Source organism: Xyrauchen texanus, chromosome 41 (genome assembly GCF_025860055.1).
Source record: "Xyrauchen texanus isolate HMW12.3.18 chromosome 41, RBS_HiC_50CHRs, whole genome shotgun sequence".
NCBI lineage: Eukaryota > Metazoa > Chordata > Actinopteri > Cypriniformes > Catostomidae > Xyrauchen > Xyrauchen texanus.
Window position 1 is genome coordinate 22,123,286 of NC_068316.1, and position 20,823 is coordinate 22,144,108.

A 20,823-nucleotide genomic window follows, 5' to 3' on the forward strand; every position below is an offset into this window, starting at 1 on the left:
TAAATTAACAATGAACCCTAATAATTAATAGCTAAAGGTTAAGTGTGTAGTTTTTTTATGTTAAAATATGTTTTCTAAACACAGTTTAAAGAACAGAGACACACTATCTGCTAGGCTAAAACACTGTGTAACACATTCAAGTTTGCCAGGAAAGCTTTTTTAGAGCTTCAAAACTTTGTTGTCTAATTACGTGTCACTTCACAATGGTGACAACAGGATGCCACACAGCAACATTAATCAGACTCTTTATCAGAGACAATTTCTGCACAAAACAAGAGAGAGAATCAGAGATTGGTGCACAGATGCCTCCTACTGTCAGAACTCAATAGCTTCAGTTTTTTTAAGTGATTGTTGGAGTGAAACACAAACAACATGTTCTTCCAAACGTTGTTTTGGTCTAATAAGGAATGGGCTTGTGCCACTGACCCATCAATGGAGAAACATATTTTATACATATAATTCAGATCTGCATTTCACATGTACAAACATACATCCACTAAGAAAGAATAGTGCCTTCTGATAGCACAGTTTATTTGCAGGTTTTGTAAACCCTATTCACTAAAGGGATTATGCAAAAGCAGCAAACACAAAATGAGTGTGTGCTGTGTGCAATTTGATGAATTACTTAAAGAACTACATCCCTTTTAAAGCAAATTAAATTTACCGCCTACTTTCAGTTGATTGTAATAGTGCAACATTAATTGTGTCAGGCAAATAGTACTAGAGATAGTGCAAAGAGGAGGATCAGGCCATTCATACCAAACTGAATAGTTTGATATTGCAAAATTGAATACGGTCACTGAAGCAATGGAAGGAATGGAATCGGAAGAGACCGATACCGATTTTAGAGGGGGGAAATTCACAGATTACCGATATGGTGGCAGTTAATTTGTGAGCTGGAATGAAAACAGACCTTTTCTATATTGGATTGTTCACCAATTTTGCACCGATATGACTATGCAATGGTACTCAGAAGGCGGCTTTCTTAATCAAATATTTTATCAAAGAATACTTGACATCATTATTTTACATTGTCAACAAATTCTAGAAATGAACAGTGAGAAAATAAAGAATAAATAATAATACAACAAATAGCTTAAAAAACATCAGTACTGTATGTTCAGTATCATTCAGTTGCTGACCATTTAAATATAGAATACATTTGAATAAAATAAATAGCTAAATAATCATCAGTAATATGTGTTTCGTATCAGTCAAATACTGACCATTAAAATAATGTCACGAACCCCGCTCCCTCCTACGGCTCCCCCTCCAGAGCCCCCCACGGCTCCACCTCCCGAGCCTCTCACGGCTCTGCTCCCAAAGACTCCAGAGCTTTCTATGGCTCCGACTCTCGAGCCTCCTACGGCTCCGCCTCTCGGGCCTCCTACGGCTCTACCCCCCGAGACTACAGAGCCTGCCAGGTCGTCACCTCGGTGACCTCCCACAGCGCCACCTCCCTTGGCTCCACCTCCAGAGCCTTCCAGGCCTTCACTCCTAAAGCCTCCTTCGGCTCCACCTCCAGAGCCTTCCAGGCCTTCGCCCCTAAAACCTCCTTCGGCTCCACCTCCAGAGCCTTCCAGAACCCCATCTCCAGAGCCGCCTACAGTGCCGCCTCTGACGGCACCGCCTTTCACGGCTCAGCCCGGACTTCCTGACCCCCTTCCTGTCCCGTGGCCTCTTCCCTGGCCTCCGGACCCTATTCCTGTCCGGTGGTCACCTTCCAGACCCCCGGACCCAGTCCCTGTCCTCCAGTCACCTTCCAGACCCCCTGACCCAGTCTCTGCCCTATGGCTGCCCCCTAGATCTCCCGACCACCCGCCTGTCCGCTATGTTCCCCCCGACCTTGCCTTGAAACTGCCCATTGACCCCATGGACTGTCTCATTTCCCTCTGTGCCCCTTGGACTGCCCTCAATTTTGTTTGTGTGTTTTGTGGGTTGTCTGTTCAGGGTTTTTTGTTTGTTGGGATCATCCAGCACCACTTCCCAGAGGTCGCGCTCCTCGCTACAGAGCGCGGCCATCAGGAGCCGTCCGTTTTAGAGGGGGGAGTACTGTCACGAACCCCGCTCCCTCGCTCCGCCCCCTCGAGCTTCCACGCTCGCTCCACTCCCTCGAGCTTCCACGCTCGCTCCGCCCCCTCGAGCTTCCACGCTCGTTCCGCCCCCCTCGAGCTTCCAGGCTCGCTCCGCCCCCCTCGAGCTTCCACGCTCGCTCCGCCCCCTCGAGCTTCCACGCTCGCTCCTCTCCCTCGAGCTTCCACGCTCGCTCCGCCCCCTCGAGCTTCCACGCTCGTTCCGCCCCCCTCGAGCTCGCACGCTCATTTTGCTCCCTCGAGCTCGCACGCTCGTTTTGCTCCCTCGAGCTTCCACGCTCGTTTTGCTCCTACAAGCTCTCTTGCTCGTACACTATCTCCCCCCTCGGGCTCACATGCCCGCTCCCAATGGCCAGAACATTATGTACACCTGCGCCCGCTCTCAGTCACCACATTAGTTTCACCTGCACTCATCTCATCACCTATCATTGTTTACACCTGCACTCGCCCCTATATATACACAACCCGTTCGTCTCACTCCTGTTGGTTATTGTATTTAGTTTCCCGTGTCTTTGCCCCCCACTAGTCTCGTCTAGTTTTGAACTCCTCTTGTCTTCCTCTTAGCTTGCCAGCTCCCCTTGTTCCCCTGTCTTTTGCTCCCACTAGTCTCGTCATTCTTATTCTGATTACCCGGCTTTGACCCCTTGCTTTCCTTGACCACTCTATTTGTAGATTTGCCCTTTTGTTATATCCTGATTCCCCGGCTCTCGACCCTACGCTTACCTCGACCATTCTCCCTCTGGATTTTCCCCACTGTACATTCGCCTGCTCTTTAAAATAAAAAGCAGTTTGGATTTACATTGTGACTGTCTCATCTTGTGTGTGTGTGTGCTGGTTACAAATAAAGAATAAATAAAAAATAAATATCTAAAAAAACTTCAGTACTGTTTAGTATCATTCAAATGCTGACTAAAATACTGCCATTCAATAATTGGCAGGTTGTAAAACAAGAAGCATTTACACCTGCCGAGACAAGAGGAAAACAGCGGCAGCGGTGTTACACCATATTCTGCTATACAAGTTCAGGGGAAACTTTCAACGGTGGAAAACCAGACTTTTAAATATTACATTTAATAAATGCAACGACTGGAATTGTTCGGTAGAAGGGGGTACCAAGCTGTGAAACCTTAACAAAACAGTTTGGTGAATACACATTTACACATTAGCTTCCAGTCAACTGACAAGCAATGAAAGTAGCTACGTGGTTAGCTAGTTAACTATAAGCGCGTTATCGCAGAGAGTAAAAGATGGACCAGCACTGCGTCTCACCAACTAGGTAACAGCGTAGCATTAAATCAACTCTCAACAGACACAGTCCACCACAGAACATTGTCTGCTGAGCTGCAAAAAGATGCTCTGATGTTTACCTTTCAGTATGCTACATTACTTACTGTACTGACAAACTGTAGCGGGCTAACAGCAAACAGATGTGATAAACATGAGTGACATGGTTGTCAGGGACAGAGTTAATGTTATATTAGTAATATTGAAAAGAGAAAATGATGGGGTCATTGTTTATTAACTTTCCAGTATGTATTTCACAAACTAGTTAGCAACTTACTGCAAAGACTCCACTCAACTCCGCGCCACTTAACCCTTACCAACCGGAGTATTCAAATTTGGGAACAATTATTCCCATGGTTCCTGTCTCAATATCTTCATCGTTCAAACACCGATTTTATTTCTGAAAACTGCCAGATACTCATGACAATATAAGCTAAAAGCACATATGATTGGTTAAGGGGTTACTGGACGTGAATAATAAATGAATAATAATTTGTCTGCTGCCTTTGGTGACTATTCAGTGTACGGATTTGTGAAGAACAAAATGTTGGCTACCAATTGTGTAATTTTTTCTGTTGTAGAGATGGATAAAGACTATGGCTCCCTGCTCAGCACCCTCAAGGTGAGGCGGCAGCTGCTGCTGATGAGCTTAGGTTCATAGCAGAGGAGGACATGGTTCATGAGGGCATCAGCACATAGGAGGATGATCTGCTGGACCAGGAAATACTGCAGAAAGACCAGGACCACGACGAGATGGAGGATGAGATGGAACCTGATTCCCATCCAAGACCATCAACTGGGTATATATATGAATGTATATGTATTGTTTGTTTCTATTTCTCATATGACTGATACACACAGTAACACTAACGGTGTTACTCTTATTATTTTGGGTATGGCTAGCCATTCTCGCACAGGTCCCAAGTCAGCTAGAAAGCGTAAATGCTTCCCTAACTCTGTTTTTTAATCCCTCATACTCTGACATCAATTCACAGGCACCAAAACCTCTCCCATTTATGGCTAGCCGTCCATTTGGAATTTACTTATGTAGTGTGCGTCAGCCTGTGCGGTCAACCTCCAACATCAAATTGTGAGAAATTGACTTTTTCATGCTGTTTTTACTCAAGCAGTAGTTGCTGAGATATGCAGCTTTACAAACCAACAGTTTTCATCAAAGTTTTCATATCTGCGCATATCGGTAAAATATACGCAGATACCGATATGTCGGTGAAAGGCTAATATCGGCCGATATATCGATATGTCGGTTGGGCACTATTTGGCAGGCACATGTACATTAGCTGGGCCAGCCTAAAAATAAATTTTTAGCGTGATTCAAGCTAAAGAAAAAATTATTTCTTATTTGACACAAGTTATTGAAATGTAATATTGCCAAACAGTTTTGTAGATGTAGCCTACTTCCCTGATTATAGCCTACTTACTGTAGAAAATGGGGGCATTGCCAAGATAGCCACAGAGTGAACTGACATTCCTTAAAGGGACTTTGATAGCGCTGACATTTAAGAATCCAAAGCATTCTATAATGAGCCTCATTTCTGTGAAAAGAATGTCAATGGCTTACTTAAATAGGTAATGGATGTGGCTGCTAGTTAATTGGATTGCGGGTGATAAGACACATGGTTTTGTGCTAAAATATAGGAATCATATGACGTTGTCTCCCCATCATGACCACTCAGAAGAAAAGCTGCAATTTTCCTAAAAGTGACTCCCTTATCCAACTCACTTAACTGCTCCTACATGTACCGCATAAAAGATGCACTAAAATGTTTGACTGATTTCCATTACATCACGCTATTGAAGGCAATGGGCAGCATTTTGCATAAATTGGGGTCTTTCAGCAACTCTATCACAGCTCAGCTCCATCATTCAAACAGGCTGTTACTCTCAAATCTAGTGCAAAAACAGTTCACAAATAAACTGACACCAAAATACAGACGTTCTTTAATTCTGTCAAAACCTTTTGTCTTTCTGAGGAACAGATGAAGATTTTTAACCACTGAAAATCTTGCCCTCAAATCTTAGTCGCACTTGTGCATAATGAAACTTGGGCCATGTTTTATGTCGAACTTGTTCTCAAGTGCCACGTAACTGTTTGCAATGAACCAGGTTTGAATATGCAGAAAGCACAAATTAGATTTGAGAGCTTCATCAGATGGGACAGCAACATGAAAAACAAATGTCAGTAGGTAAAAACTGTAAGCATAAGATTTCATGCTTACTGATAGTGGCACCTGATGGCCGAGGTTGGTACCGCATGCTAATTATTAGTTACCAAATCAAATAAATAAATAAATAAATGTTTTGCATCTTGAGGAGAAAATAATATTTTAGACGTAACAAAAAACAATCATAGAGATAAAAAAAAAAAAAAGTTATTTGAAAAGTTGTTTTTAGAGTTAATAATAATAATTATAATTTTGTAGCACAGGCTCATGAAGGCACTGGACACATAAAACAATTTCACCTACTGAATTATTATTATTTTTGTCACAGTGCGGTTCAGGGCTTCTGTACAATTTGTTATTCAAACAAATTTAACACAAGTTTTAGTACTTTAATATTGTGTTTTTGTTATTATTGATGCATTATAGCCCCTTCGCCTTCATTGTATTGAAAAGAACCGCACAAGAGGAAGAAAAAAATCACCTTCTATCAAGTTTTAAAATATAAGACTAAGTAAATGTTAACAAAATTGTCATTTTCGGGTGAGCTATTCCATTAAGTGAATGTTTACTGGGTAACTCTGCATTTAGGACACAGAATGGGGTAGATTAACCACCAAGGGTAAGGTTAAGTGTTGGGTATGATTAACCTCGGCTAATGCTACTTGTTACAGTGAAAGTCACATGTTAGTGTGGTCCTTATGTAATACAGTTTAATATGTGGAATAAACCTCTTTTATATTACAAGATCTGTGAAAACATAAAGGAGTTTATTCACACAAAGCAAACAGAATATCGAAGGCATTTTGATGCCTCAACAATAGTCACACACTATTATTTGGTCAAAGAACCTTTTTAAGTACTTAACACAATATGTTAATCCTTTATGTGAGGAAGAATAAAGTACATGATAATTTCAAGAATTAATTTAAAAACTCTGGAACTTTAATAGCTGCTTTAATAGTAGCCTTTAGCTTCCTCGTTAACGCAGCCCTCTCCCATGCCGGAGACGCCGGTTCGAGTCACGTTCGGAGCGGGGCAAGCAGGGCCGGTTACATATTGACTCACCTCAATCCGGGTGGAAGAGGATGAATCTCAGTTGCCTCCATGTCTGAGATCATCAATCTGCACATCTTATCAAATGTCTTGTTGAGCGCGTTACCACAGAGACGGTGCGTGGAGGAGGCTTCACGCCATCCACCTCGGCATCCACGCACAACTCACCAGGTGCAAACCACATTATAGCACGAGGAGTTACCCCATGTGACTCTACCCTCCCTAGCAACCAGGCCAATTTGGTTGCTTAGGAGACCTGGCTGGATTCACTCAGCACACTCTGGGATTCAAACTTGCAAACTCCAAGGGTTGTAGTCAGCGTCTTTACTCACTGAGCTACCCAGGCCCCAAGGAAAGGGTTTTTTAAGGATTCGTTTAGTGGCACTTCTGAAGCCAATATCATTGTATGAAAGAAAACATCTCTGATATTCTGCTAAATCTCTCCTTTTGTGTTGCAAATGGGTTTGGAACAGAATGAGGGTGAGTAAATAGGGACATCATTTTTAAATTATTTTACTATTCCTTTAGGACAGGATTGCTTGAGTTACAATGCACATCCTCTTCTGTAAACTAAACAGAAATACATATTAAAAGCAGTCCATCCCAGCTGTGCGTCACTAAAAATGTGCTTTTATCTGGTGTTTCTAACTCTTCAGGGTAATACACATGTAGTGTGTTGACTCTATTAATGCCAGTTTGTTATTTTTAAGTTGCCTTGACAATAATTAGCATTCTCCACAGTCAATCATAAGCATTCCCTCCAGGATTTTTTCTCAACAAAATGCAATTATCCTTAAGTACCAGAACATCTAGCATCCCCAAAAAAATATGTATATTTTTAAGGACTTTGTCTTGCTTATCCGTCAAAAACACCTAGAAAATATCTGGTTCATTCTGGCTTAGTGTTGGAAAAAGATATAAATATCACATCTTGAAAAACAAGGACTTAAATGAGCTCGAAGTCTTTGGCTGAAAGAGAACAGCGAGAGAGAGATTGAGTGGCTAATTCACTTTTATAATTCATAATTGAGCACAATCAAAGATTCATATATGCACAGTCACAAATGCAAAGGCACATCATTAAATTCAAGAGTTTCGCACTGTGTTGGATTCTGTTAACACTAAAATAACAAAGTTTTTTTTCTTAAAGCATACTGTATGGCATACCAATAAAATATTTACATTTAGTCTTTCCATAAAGGATCTATTTCAGGGAAAATTTCTAAATGTATGCTCCGTTAAATGATATTCAGATTTTGTCTTTGTCATTTTCTGTCTGTTTTAATTAATAATACTTTCACCTTAAATTTCATCCCATTTATCTTTCCTGGCAGATGGGTTGAATATTTATGAGGCAGGGTAATATAAATTAAAATGTTTATTTTTTTTAACCCCCACAGCTGTTTTGAGTATTCAAGATGTCGGTACTGAGGAATCATTAAAGACGCCATCTGAGACTCCTAAACTCAGCGAATGCAACATTTGTGGACTACATTATTCCTCCACTGGACTAACTTATAAACCTCATAAAGAGAGACAGCTAATTGCATTCAGGCATGTTTAAGAATCTCAAAGGAACTGGAAGCCTTTCATAAATTATACTCTCACCCATACATATAACCTTTAAGTGGTGCTCTCTAAGGCAAACATCACTACTACAATAACTCATTAATTGTGCTACGGACATGAATGACACCTCAAATCATGCGGCTTATTGAGGAGAGATGTGCTTTTACATTTCTAAGCTATTGGATTTATTTACACCTAAAATAGGTGAAAAAATCCCATGGATTTACTGTTTTAGTAAGGACACAAGCCATTTCTAGGGAGCAAACTTTGGGATGGGCTCTTTTGACTTGGGCCAAAAAGCAACAACCTAGCTGCCACCCAGAATACCCTAGCAACTACCTGGCAACCCCCTTGCAACCACACAGAACACCTCAGAAAACACATACCAACAACCAGCAACACCCTAGTATGGTAGCGACTTCAGAAAATGCAAAATTCTTATAGCATTTTCTCTTTCTAAGAGACATCACAATGTGAAGCATAACAAATTAACATAGTTAATATATATATATATGTTGGGTTGGGAGGGTTACTTTTGAAATGTATTCCACTACAGATTACAGAATACATGATGTGAAATGTAATTTGTAACGTGTTCCATTAGATTACTCAAGGTCAGTAGTGTGTTCTAAATACTTTGAATTACTTCTTCAGCACTGGTCAATTTTTTCACATGTTTTGACTATAAAAACTCAGTACAGTAAGACAAAATACACATGTTAAAAATACATTCTCTGAAAAACCTAAATATCTTATGCAGTGTTGTTTCTAAAACAAGATCAATAAAACTGATCTTGTTTTAAGGATTTTTTAATATTTGTACAGGAAAACAAAACAACTTTTATTCAAAAATAAGATTTTTGCCGTAATATCAAAGGTCTTACTAGAAAAAAATAAATTATGATCCAACGTGAATTTTCTTGATAATAAAATATGATCGTGTCTGGTAATGTGCTAGAAATAGCATTTTTTTTTCTTACCATAAAGCTGACAATTTACACAAGATTTATTTATATTTCTTCTACTCCATTTCTTCTGTACCGGTATTTAGGTACCAAACCGGTACTAAAATAAAAAAAAAATCAATAATACCAGTGTTCCTGCAGTACCGGTAGTACCGAGCACCGACTATGTCCAGTACCAGTGCGCAACATGACTAGCTCACGTGCTCTGTTATTCCTTACACTGAAATGGACAATTAATCCAAGTGACATGTCCTAACGTGATTCATTACACTGCTGAAGGCTGCAATCTTAGTGTGGATGAGCCATGTACTTTAAATGAATGTATAAATCCTACCGTTCATACTCTGGAAACTCCAAAGACACTGAGAATCATTCACGTTATTTAGATGACAGAGTAGAGCACTATTCCACTGTGATCCACACAGCAAATACAAACACTCCAAAACATTGTCCTAGATTTAATTTGTCAGACTTAAAGGACAGTGTAAACAGATGAGATTTCAGACACGACTTGAAAGTCTTCAATGATCACACTGGACCATGTGATCCAGAAATGTGAAGCTTCTGGTAAAAAACACACACGTTATAATAAAAGCATGATTCAAAATAAAAGCTAGATGGTTGAAATTGAATAAATTAAATAAAAATGTTTATAGAAATATATTACAACTGTATAGTCAAATATAATATTCTCTTTAATAATAATAATGACAATAATCAATTTATCACAAGCAAGACTGCTATTGAATAAAAGTTTGGCAACATAAAATTCAATGACATATTAAAAAGTTATATTTTCACTTATTAAAAGTTTTAAGAATTTATTGATTAGATACCATTTTGATGATTAAAAGAAATTCAACTTTAAAACATGTTCTGGAAAATAATAATAATTATTCAACTATAATTCTTAAAATAATTATTAAAAATAACTTAACCTAGGTGTTTAATGGCCCATTGTCATATTAGAACATTTTTGCTGTGATATTGAGGCATTGAGAACCGTGAAATTTCACTGGTATCGGTTCCGACTACGGAAATTTTGGTACCGTGACAACACACACACACACACACACACACACACACACACACACACACACACACACACATATATAATGGATTTGGTTTGTATTTTGATAATTTAATCAGCTCTACATTAGCCAACATCTGCGGTGTGTATGCAAAGGGTAAATGTGTGATAGCTGTTCTGCAAAACCCAGATGTTTCCAGAGAGGCAACCAATATTCTAGCACAACTACTCTGAAACACTCAAAAACATTCTAGGCATCATAGCTGCCCTCCAGGACAGAAAGCTGCACAAAAGAGTAGGCAGCAAAATTATGAACAAAATAAATAAATAAATGAATGCAACAGAACAAAAAAGGTGTGTTTTTAAAAGTGGATGTACTTTTGTACAGAGCCCCTTAGAGGACAGTGCAGGACTTTTTTTCTGAAATTGTCTTGCATGCCCTTGAAATAAGTTTTGCATTCCGTCTCAGTTTGAGTTGTCTCGCAATAAGTTTTCTGTGCCCTTGCAATAGTTTTGCGTTCCCTCGCATTAAATTTACCATGGTTTTACTATAGTTACCAATAATAAAAATAATAGTTTTGTGGTTAATATGGTTTTACAACAAATATTTGTAGTAAAACTGTAGTAACCACAAGAATAACTATGGTTAATCTATAATAAAACCATGGTTACTATATGGATACAGCATACTGTGTTAAAACCATGGTTTCGGACAGAAAAAAATGTATTATTACTTAACGTACTTTTCATAGTTACTACAATATTACTATAGTAAAACAATGGGTTCCAAAAACTAAAAATAAAACATGGTTAGCCCACAAAAGTCATGGTTACTACAATATGACTACAGAAAAATTATTTCTGCCAAAACATAAGGTTAAGGCAGTCTACAGTACTGCTATAGTAAAACCATAATAACCACAAAATACTGATGGTTACTTTAGTTAATTCATGGTAAATTTATAGCGAGGGAACGCAAAACTATTGGGAGGGAACACAAACTATTGCTACGCAACACAAACTATTGCAAGGGAACACACAACTCATTGCAAGGGAAAGCAAAACTATTGCGAAGGAACACAAACAGTTGAACACAAACGCAAAACTCATTGCGAGGGAACACAAACTAATGCTATGCAATGCAAACTATTGCAAGGGAACACACAACTCATTGCGAGGGAATGCAAAACTACTGCGAAGGAACACAAACAGTTGCAACGGAACGCAAAACTATTACGAGGGAACACAAGCTATTGTGAGGGAACGCAAAACTACTGCAAGAGAACACAAAACTATTGGGAGGAAACACAAACTATTGCGAGGGAAAACAAACTTTTCAGAGGGAACGCAATACTTATTGGGAGGGAACACAAACTACTGCGAGGGAACGCAAAACTATTTCAAAAATAAAAATCCTGCCCTAACCTTTAAGGGGTTCCATACTTTTGAACCCGACACAGCTTTTAAAAATGTGAGGCAGTCCTGCATGAGATGCTGAAAATCAGAGACATCAGTCTACTGAAAAAAAAAACAGAGCAGACAGTCCCTTATACCTTGTTTTGTACAAAAAATAAGCCAGTATTGCATGGATCATTCATGGATAAGGTCATCCCAGAATGCATTGTAAGAAGTAAAAATTGGACTTGATAATTCACATGCACATTTTTGTTTTAAAAATGCGTCTCAAGACCCCTTGATTCTGTTTCTTTCAATTTCATCAGCATACCGTCTAGCTGTTTAGCAGAGTATTGAGTTGTTGTTTGTCGAAAGAATGTAATCTGGGCCACAAAAGCCTGTCCAATAGCCAAGAGTTGGACTTAAGCACGGTAAGAGCCAATGCTGTGTGCCCAGACGTGTCAAGTGGACTGTGTGTCTGCCCTGCTGAGCTGGGCTTTAGCACAACCAAACTAATCTAGAGGAATATGAGTGACGCAGCAGTACCTAAGCCAAGTTGATGGGCGGAAACAGAGACACAGACAGAAGCTTGAGGGTGCAACTGAAGTCCAAACTCTGAAGCCAATGGAAAGAGAGGGTAAGAGAAGGTGAGGAATGATAAAAAAGTCACAAATGATTGTTGTACACATATAAAGACAGAGTACCGACACTTCTCTTAATTTGCACACAGTAGATCTGTTCAAAAACCTAGAGACCTGCCTCGCTACCTACTGCCTTCATTAGCAGCTGCCTTCTAGGGCCACGTCCACACTAATACATTTTCAGTTGAAAACGTTGTCTTCAAATATGTGGTACTATAACTGTTTTCATTTTGGGTTGATGAAAATACAGTTTCAGTGTGGATAAAAATTTATAAACTATTTAGTTAAACCGAAAAACTGTTGGTTTGGACTTGGCCTAAGGCAGCATCCTAACCATCAAATAACCTCATAAATGACTGATTTGGAATCCCTTACAAAAAAATCTAAACTAGCTGCAAACTAGCCACAAATTTGCTACTTGCTATTAAATCCCAGGTGTATGTCACACTCCCCTTTATTTATTTAAAATAAATTACTTTCTGATGGCATGTACAGCCTCTGTCTGTCTTTGCTTGCATGGATTGATAAGGGGAGAATAGTAAAATTGGCAAAAGGTGGACTTGAACCCGGATCGCACACACAACTAACCAATTGTCTTACTTATGTCGCCACATCAGATCTTAGGCAAGTCAAATTCACATACTTATCTCTCCATGTCTTCTCTTAAAGCATATGTAATATTTTTTATATTTTTTATATGTTCCATCAGATTATTGGTGTGCATATAGCTGTGATGTGTGCCAGTGATATTTACAGTTATTGCAAATAATTATTATACAGAACCCGTAGTAGGGGACCCCTGGTGGCCGCGGGGGCCCTATGCATCTGCATACATCGCTTAATAGGCAAGGCCGGCACTGCATTTTGGAACAGCCTTCATGTCTTATGCCTTAAAATGATGCCTACGTTGGCAACTCAATATGTTTTGGATCTGTGCAAATGTAGCTTTAGTTTAGTTTTTAGGAGTGTCTTTCCTTCTGTGTGTTGCTATGACAAATCAAAATCCAAGCAGGCACCTGAACTACCTTCTTTCTTTTAATGAGCCCCTCTGTTGGTATACATGGGCATCAGTCCACTCAACTGAGTGTATGTATGTATGTGTGTGTGTGTGTGTGTGTGTGTGTGTGTGTGTGTGTGTGTGTGTGTGTGTGTGTGTGTGTGTACTTCCATGCAATGCAAAAGAGCCAGCTGGTGTTTGAACAACAGTTTAACACATTTCAGGGTAACACAGTTACACAAACTCTGCCAGGTGTCTGATTGGCTATTCAAGGTTGAAGGACATGGTAGTGACCTTTTCAAAGATGGTAATTCTACACAAAGCACTCATCCGGTGAATGTGGGATCTACATTTTTCCAAGCTTTGAAAGACAAAATGCTTGCCCCAAATCAAAGGCCGTGTTGCCTAGTTAGTCAGTGTCTAATAGCCAGCATTTTAGTAGTAAGGTACCTTTGAAGGAAACTGGTTTCAAACAGGCTTCCAAGTCACATACCAACATGTCTGATCTAAAAAAACTTCAAGTGAGCTTTAGACACAAAAAGCAATATATTAGAACTGCAGTGCATATTTATAGGTAGAAATGGAATCATAAATTGCAAAAAATTAAATAAAATTCATATTTATGAAATAATCTATATGTTAACTCCTCTATAAGATGGCATATTTATTATTTCAACCAATTAGGACCATAGGCAGCAAATGATCAATCTATGCTGCCTTTAAAAACCAACCAGATGAAGACATCTTAACACAAAAGATTGGTCATGGCATGATGATTTCTAGTGATTTTTTGGGGTGATTTTTAACTCAGTATCTAGCCTGCCAAGGTAGCATTTAGCAGGTTTCATGCAGCCATGGTCACTGCCATTGGTGAATGTCTGTCGTAAAACTCTGAAAGCATTTCAGTGATATAAGGAATTTGGCTCATGAATATACCATTTTATAATGTCATGTAATATACAATATCCAATCAGTTATTGTCATCAGAACTCTAACGGCCGTTTCACACATACTCCGTATGCAGTGCGTATGCGGTGCGTATACGGTACAGGAGCAGCACGCGCTATAGTGCTTTCACATATGCTGCATTTGCAGTGCGCTACTGATCCGCAGTTTCTGTGTGCCACAAAACCAATAATGTGTAAGGAATTTTGATTTTAAATCCAAACGTCAACTTTGAGATTGTTTAAGGCATTGAAACAGTATGAAAATTCATTTTAATCATTGTGATTCTTTGTTTTACATGTAGTTTGAGTTGTTGACAGAAGAAAAGCTATCGTGCTATATCTGTTGCAAAGAAGGAGAAGAATGAGATGCATTTGCGTTCACTCTGTCTTTTTTTTAGGGTAAAAAAATCATACAACTGGAACGGATCGACGGACTGCATCCGCGTGCAGTGTAAAAGCTCTACTTTTGTTAACATGGGTACGGAAAAAAATACGTACCGCATACGCACTGCAAAAGGAGTATGTATGAAACGGGCGTAAGCATACTGTCATTTGTTGAGTATGTGAAAAATGTACTGAACAATTCTGCACTTAAAAGCAGTTTAACCATATAATTTAGCTGGAGCCACTTTGAAAGTCACAATTAAATAATTTCTAAGTTTGTCAATGACAGATTATACCCTTACTATGCCAAATAATTCACACAGTCCTGTTGACATCCACTCAGTAAAACACTAGACATGGAGCTGCATTTTCCAACAGTGTCACTGAGAGTGTGGCCCTTCAGTGACCAATGATACGGTGAGACTCATCAAAAAGAAGTCAGAGACATTGACCAAAGTGTATCAAGTCTGACAACACTCAAATCACAACACTGAGCAATCTCGAGATCCATAACCTCTGCACTCCGACCTTCTAACCTCGTAACCCATAACAACACGCTCTGACAGGAGCAAAGACTTGCAGGAAATCTTGCAGCATGCTAACTGCCACACTGAAGTGCTGACAGTGACATTGTTATTTAACATTTTAAACTCAAAAATATTGATAAGCAGAACAGTTTTCACCGTATGGACAAACCCCATTGCATATGCGTATTCTAGACAGAAAATGCAGTAGCAACCACATTGCAGTTTCAGAACATAAATATCATACATCACACTAACAGCCCTGTCATTAATTACTCTCTATGGAATGTGTTGCAATTTTAACACATTTTAACACAGTTGCTGAATGCATCAAAAAGACAAGAGGAAAAAGAAGTTGTCCAATCAAGCGACATCAATGATACAGAGAGAAAGACAGGTAGAGGGAAAAGAGTGGTGTATAAACATAAACCATTTTAAGAAAGCTACATATAGACAGTAGGGGGTCATTCCTGTTATGCAGTTCCTTTTGAGCTCTGTATCTTTTAAAAAATGAATATGACTGCTTTGTAATTTAAGATATTTTAAAAGGGTACAGTAGAATTGGGAAAATATGCTCTGGTCAAGCTCAGGCACAAAAAAATTAAATTATTATACAGTAATTATTATTTTCTTATAGAATTATGCATAATTTGCACAATAAAAGAAAAGTGTGGGACCGAACATGATGGAAATAATGATTCTGACAGGATGGAAATAATGATCCTAAAAGGATGGAAATAAATAGCTAGCAATTGCTCAGTGAGCAATTGAGAATTAGCTTACATGAGGGTGTCATCTTACAGTTCATTTTGATATTTTTAAACATATTTTGAAATATAGGAAAAACCTATAAAAATGATTTTTGTAAAACATTATGATTAAAGATATAGGCTATAAAAAAAAATGAAGAAACACCTAAAATATTTCGTAATAAAATTTCTGGTTTTGACGTAAAAAAAAAAGGAAGAAGCATACAGTAGCACCCAGGAACATGGTACAAATGGCCACTAGGTGTGGGTTAAAATATAGATTTTCCGATGCATCACAATCTCCTTTTGAAAATCTCGATTTCGATTCTTAAATCCCAAGAACGATCTTTTACTCCATGCGCAACCCTCTACTACAATGAGAAGAAATACCCTCACATTTGCAACCAGATTTTGCACTATGCAACTAAAATGTATATATTTGGCAACTGGCTGGTAAATGTTAACATTCAGCAGGGAAATCCTTTCACTGCATGTTGAATGTAAAAGATGTTTCGTATTGCATGTCCAAAGATGAGATCCACACAACCCATTTGTCACAGATGAGATAAATCCATCCGAGTGTCTCTCGTTAACATGCGCTCATCTACAGATGCTCTTTAAAGAAACGTTGGTTTTGTTAAAGAGACAGTAACGGTTTTAGCACATGTTCAACAAATGTATGTAAATACTTTTATATGGTACTAATTATGCAATTAAACAATTAAAATGTAACATAAAAAATATATTAAATCTAATATCTTATTGATTGATTAAATACATGGATTTGTTATTTTTTTAAAAGCCAAAATATGACCAAAATGATGAAAAACTAATAAAATATTAGTCAAATTTATATTTTTGTGATGTACCTAGTAAGAAGGTCTCGAGTAGCAGGGAGAATTTCTTTCATATGTAAGCGAAATTATAACTGAAATAAACCCATATAAATCGGTATTAAATCGTTAATCACAATCGAATCAGGAAATCTGTATCAATACCCAGCAGTAATGGCAACATCCGCTCACACCAAAGCAGTTAAATTATTTAAAATCCAGCCCTATGATCAATTAATTGTGATACTGTGATAAAATAATATGCATATAAATAATAAAAATGATAATATAAAACAAAATAATATGATTTCTATCATAAAAAATTGACATTTTGATATTTAATTTAATATTTTAAGACAGGGGTCGGCAAACTAGGGCACACGTGCCAACATGGCACATGGAGGGTTAATCACTGGCATGCGATCAACAGCGTGAAAGAGAGAATACGTATTATATTTATATGAAGTCCCTCGCATCTGCATGTGGCATTCCAATCCACCGCTTGTTGTAATCATTTGTGCTAATCAAGCAGTGTGTTTATTTAATTATGAGCTTAATAGGAAGCAAGATACTTAAAGTGTGACAAAATTGACCTATTCAACAACAGATGAGCACAGCGTGTGCAAACCATTTGCACTTTATGAGCCGCTGCTGGTATTACAGTGCAGCACTTAACTTTCGGTGAGTCATGCAAGTAACTGTATATTATAACTGTATATTTTATATTGCTCCTTTATTTATAAAAAATGTTCAACACATGATATAAATAAGAAAACTCTGTTATAAATGTTTGAGTCTACCTGCTTCTTAAACCACAATAACAGAGACTTTCAAACTACATAATTATGGGAACTTAACTTTTATACAAAATGCCAGATTTTCATTGGAATATTCTCAAACCACGATGAATACCATGATCATCATGTTTTGTTCATGTCAGCTTGAGCACATTTTGTCATTAAAGCTGAAGGCGTACATCCCAAATTATGAAGAAACTTTAACTTATTTAAGTTAATTGTTCAATTACATTTTTCACTCCAAATTTTGCTGATAATATAATTTGTATTTATAAATTATAAATTATAAAAATACAAAATAAAAGCATTTTTGCAAGTGGCCATAGCTATTTAAAACACACATTATGTTATACATTATGACGAGGAGGGTGTGGCCAGGCCGTGATGATGCACACCCGGCAATGAGTTGCCAAATCAGCGGGAGAGAGATAAAGGAGGAGCCAGGGACACCAGAGAGAGAGAGAGACGGACGAGGCCGCTCAATGTGTGTGTTGTTATGTTTCAGTTCAGAGTTTTATGTTGTAATTAAAGTCTTGTTGATTGCTAATCTGGTACCTGCTTCCTCCTTTCCCTAACAAACAAGAGGCTTGCCTGCTACACTGATGCCGAAACCCAAGACTGGAGGAAGATCCAGCTGATGGAGGATCGCGACGGCAAGGAGAAGATTGGTTCGATGGTACTAGAGCAGTTCGCCAGGAGGTGGAGGAGCCTGCCAACATCTGCCAGGAAGCGGAGGAGCCCGCTGCTGTCCACCAGGAGACGGAGGAGCCTGCTGCCATCTGCCAGGAGGTGAAATCCAGTGCCATCGCCCGCCATCACGTTTTTTCTTTTCTTTTCTCTCTCTCTCTCGCTCTCCCCCTCTCTCTCTCTCTCTCTCTCTCTCTAGCTATGGCTCTCCCTCCCCTCGTCCTACCCAGGATCCCAGGAGGTGTGGAAGACCAGCTGACATTGGAACTGCCGAAGGGGCCACTCCTGCCCTCCAGGAAGGTAGGGGGGGAGTAAGTCAGGCCAAAGGTTTCCCCAGCCTGAATCGGGCACTGGGGGTATGTGATGAGGAGGAGGGCGTGGTCGGGCCACGAGGATGCACGCCCTGCGCTGAGTTGCTCAATCAGTGGGAGAGAGATAAAGGAGGTGCCGGAGATGCCAGAGAGAGAGAGAGAGAGAGAGGGAGAGAGATGCATGCGGCCGCTCTGTGTGTGTTGTTATGTTTCAGTTCAGCGTTTTATGTTGTAATTAAAGTCTAGTTAATTGTTAATCCGGTTCCTGCTTCCTACTTTCCCTACCGAACAAGAGGCTTGTCTGCCACATACATAAATAAAGTATTCACACATGCATACATGGGGGTCGGGGGCTGTTTGACACAGTGATTACCAAGGAAACAGGATTATCTGTACAAAGACACACAGTTTATAATGGAGACATGAAAATGTACTGCTTAACCTGAATGACTCAGGTAATGGAGTGACTCAGACATCAAAACTGAATGTGTTTTTCTCCTTAAGCAGACACAAGAAAACACACACTGCCTCACAGACACATACACACTTACACATAAATTGCCAACCAAATTAAGCCGCATATAATCTTGACAGAAGTCTTCACATGCATATGTGCTCTTACCCAAGTCTTTCCTCTTCCTTCTTACGCAGTTGCATGTCTCTCTGTACAACTCTGAGTACGTGATCTGCTTCATCATCTGTCAGACCAGACAGGTCCATCTTACGCCCCATCACTGCTTCTGAATGAAGGGTCAAAGGTCAAGATGCTGGGATCACCAAGTTTGTTGTTGGAGAGTTTGAGAAGGAGCTTGGAGGTCACTGAGGAATAAGAGAGAATTTTTTGAAAGTCATTCTGAACAAGACTCAGAACAGTTTAGAGATGAATGGTTGTGTTTAATGGGATTAAACTGACTTTCACAATAATAAACACTTTAAATTCTTATAGTAAGGTCACACTCACACTCACAGAATGATTTCAAAGCATACCCAGCAAGCATTTTATCTCTTTAGTGTAGGGGTGGGCCAGGTTGGTACAGGGGCCATATCAGGCTTTAAGTAGTGCATGGGTGGCCACATTGTACTCCTTTTGAGATACAATGTTCCGCATTGATTTGGTTCTTGTATTTTTTAAGCCCGGAAATAGTTGTGTACTCAATTTTCTGAAGTGTATATGTGACTAATGGGACTATTCTTCAATTGCCTAAAGTGTTGTATTGCTCTGCAAAGGTAGATCATTTTCTGTCAGGCATTTAAAAAAACGTAATAAAGGCTGAGCATAATTATAAATCAAGTATTGGATTGTTTTTATGCCACTTAAAAGTCTTTTTTCATGAATTGTATAAAATTGTGTTCTGATTTTTAATATCTGCTGTTGAAATCTGAAATTATCTCATCATTTGGCAACAGACTGCTGAGGGCAGAAAATGCAATACAAATTGCATTTCTTATTTTTAAAATGTTTTTTCTTCAAAATGTAAATCATTAATGGAACTGTTAAGAATTTGAAAATTATGTTCATCACAAAGCAATCCCTTATAAAACTTGCTTCAAAATTTGAAGCAAATTTGCCACTCGTTACATGCTTTTAAATATTTGCCAGAAGTATGCAGCTCTTCGTCGGTAGTGGTGAAGCTCCAGCAAACCTTTGGCAACAGACCATTTGGCAATGGACAATTTGCTGCAAGTTTGCCGCAAAGCTCATTTTCATGTGAAATTTAAGAGGTAAGTTGCCGGCAAATGTGCCATGAAATCACAGTTTTCATATGGGATGCCACAACATAGCACAGCAACCAAAGCTTAGACAGTCCTAAATGGACATACATGCACAAGCATAAACCCATAAAATACATATACACTAAAGAATTCCTAAAATAAAAAGGTTATCTTTAACAAGCAAACATACACTCTCTGAGATATGATTGGTACAATGCACACATGGCTTTAGACCTGCATTAATACAGCCAGCAGGAAGAATTCTACCAGTAGCCAATGCTCTTTTTCTCTCTCATTAAACTGGTACATGGGCTGGTTTAGGTCATTTCAGAATGGGCCAACCAGAGGCAAACAGTGAGAGAGAGAGAGACAGATAAGATAAAGAGGGTGAGAGAAATAGGCCTAGGCTTTTTATAGGACAGCCAAATATTTGGTTTATTCTGCAAACTGAACTGTTATGAAGCTGGGGTGCACACTAGTTGGGCACACTGTGAGTATGTGTGTGTGTGTGTGTGTGTGTTGCTATAGTTTGGGAACAAATAGTGAGCTAAATCTGACAAAACCTAACTTGGACATAGCAGGGCTTCCTCGGGGTTAGGGTAAGGGTTTGTTTATATAAAGCAATAGAAGTCTACTGTATTTCCCCATTTAGAAAGCTAATGTGGACA

At 38.9% G+C, this 20,823-nt stretch overlaps 1 protein-coding gene across 1 annotated transcript in view; it reads right to left on the reverse strand.

The window, feature by feature from the left end:
- The window catches only part of LOC127634692 (rab effector MyRIP-like), a 187,717-nt gene extending 168,543 nt beyond the window's left edge, over positions 1–19,174 (reverse strand). Inside the window, exon 1 of the mRNA XM_052114338.1 lies at positions 19,065–19,174. Within this exon, the coding sequence (XP_051970298.1) occupies positions 19,065–19,174 (110 nt within the window). The remainder of the gene's footprint in view (positions 1–19,064) is intronic.
- Positions 19,175–20,823: the final 1,649 nt, after the last annotated feature.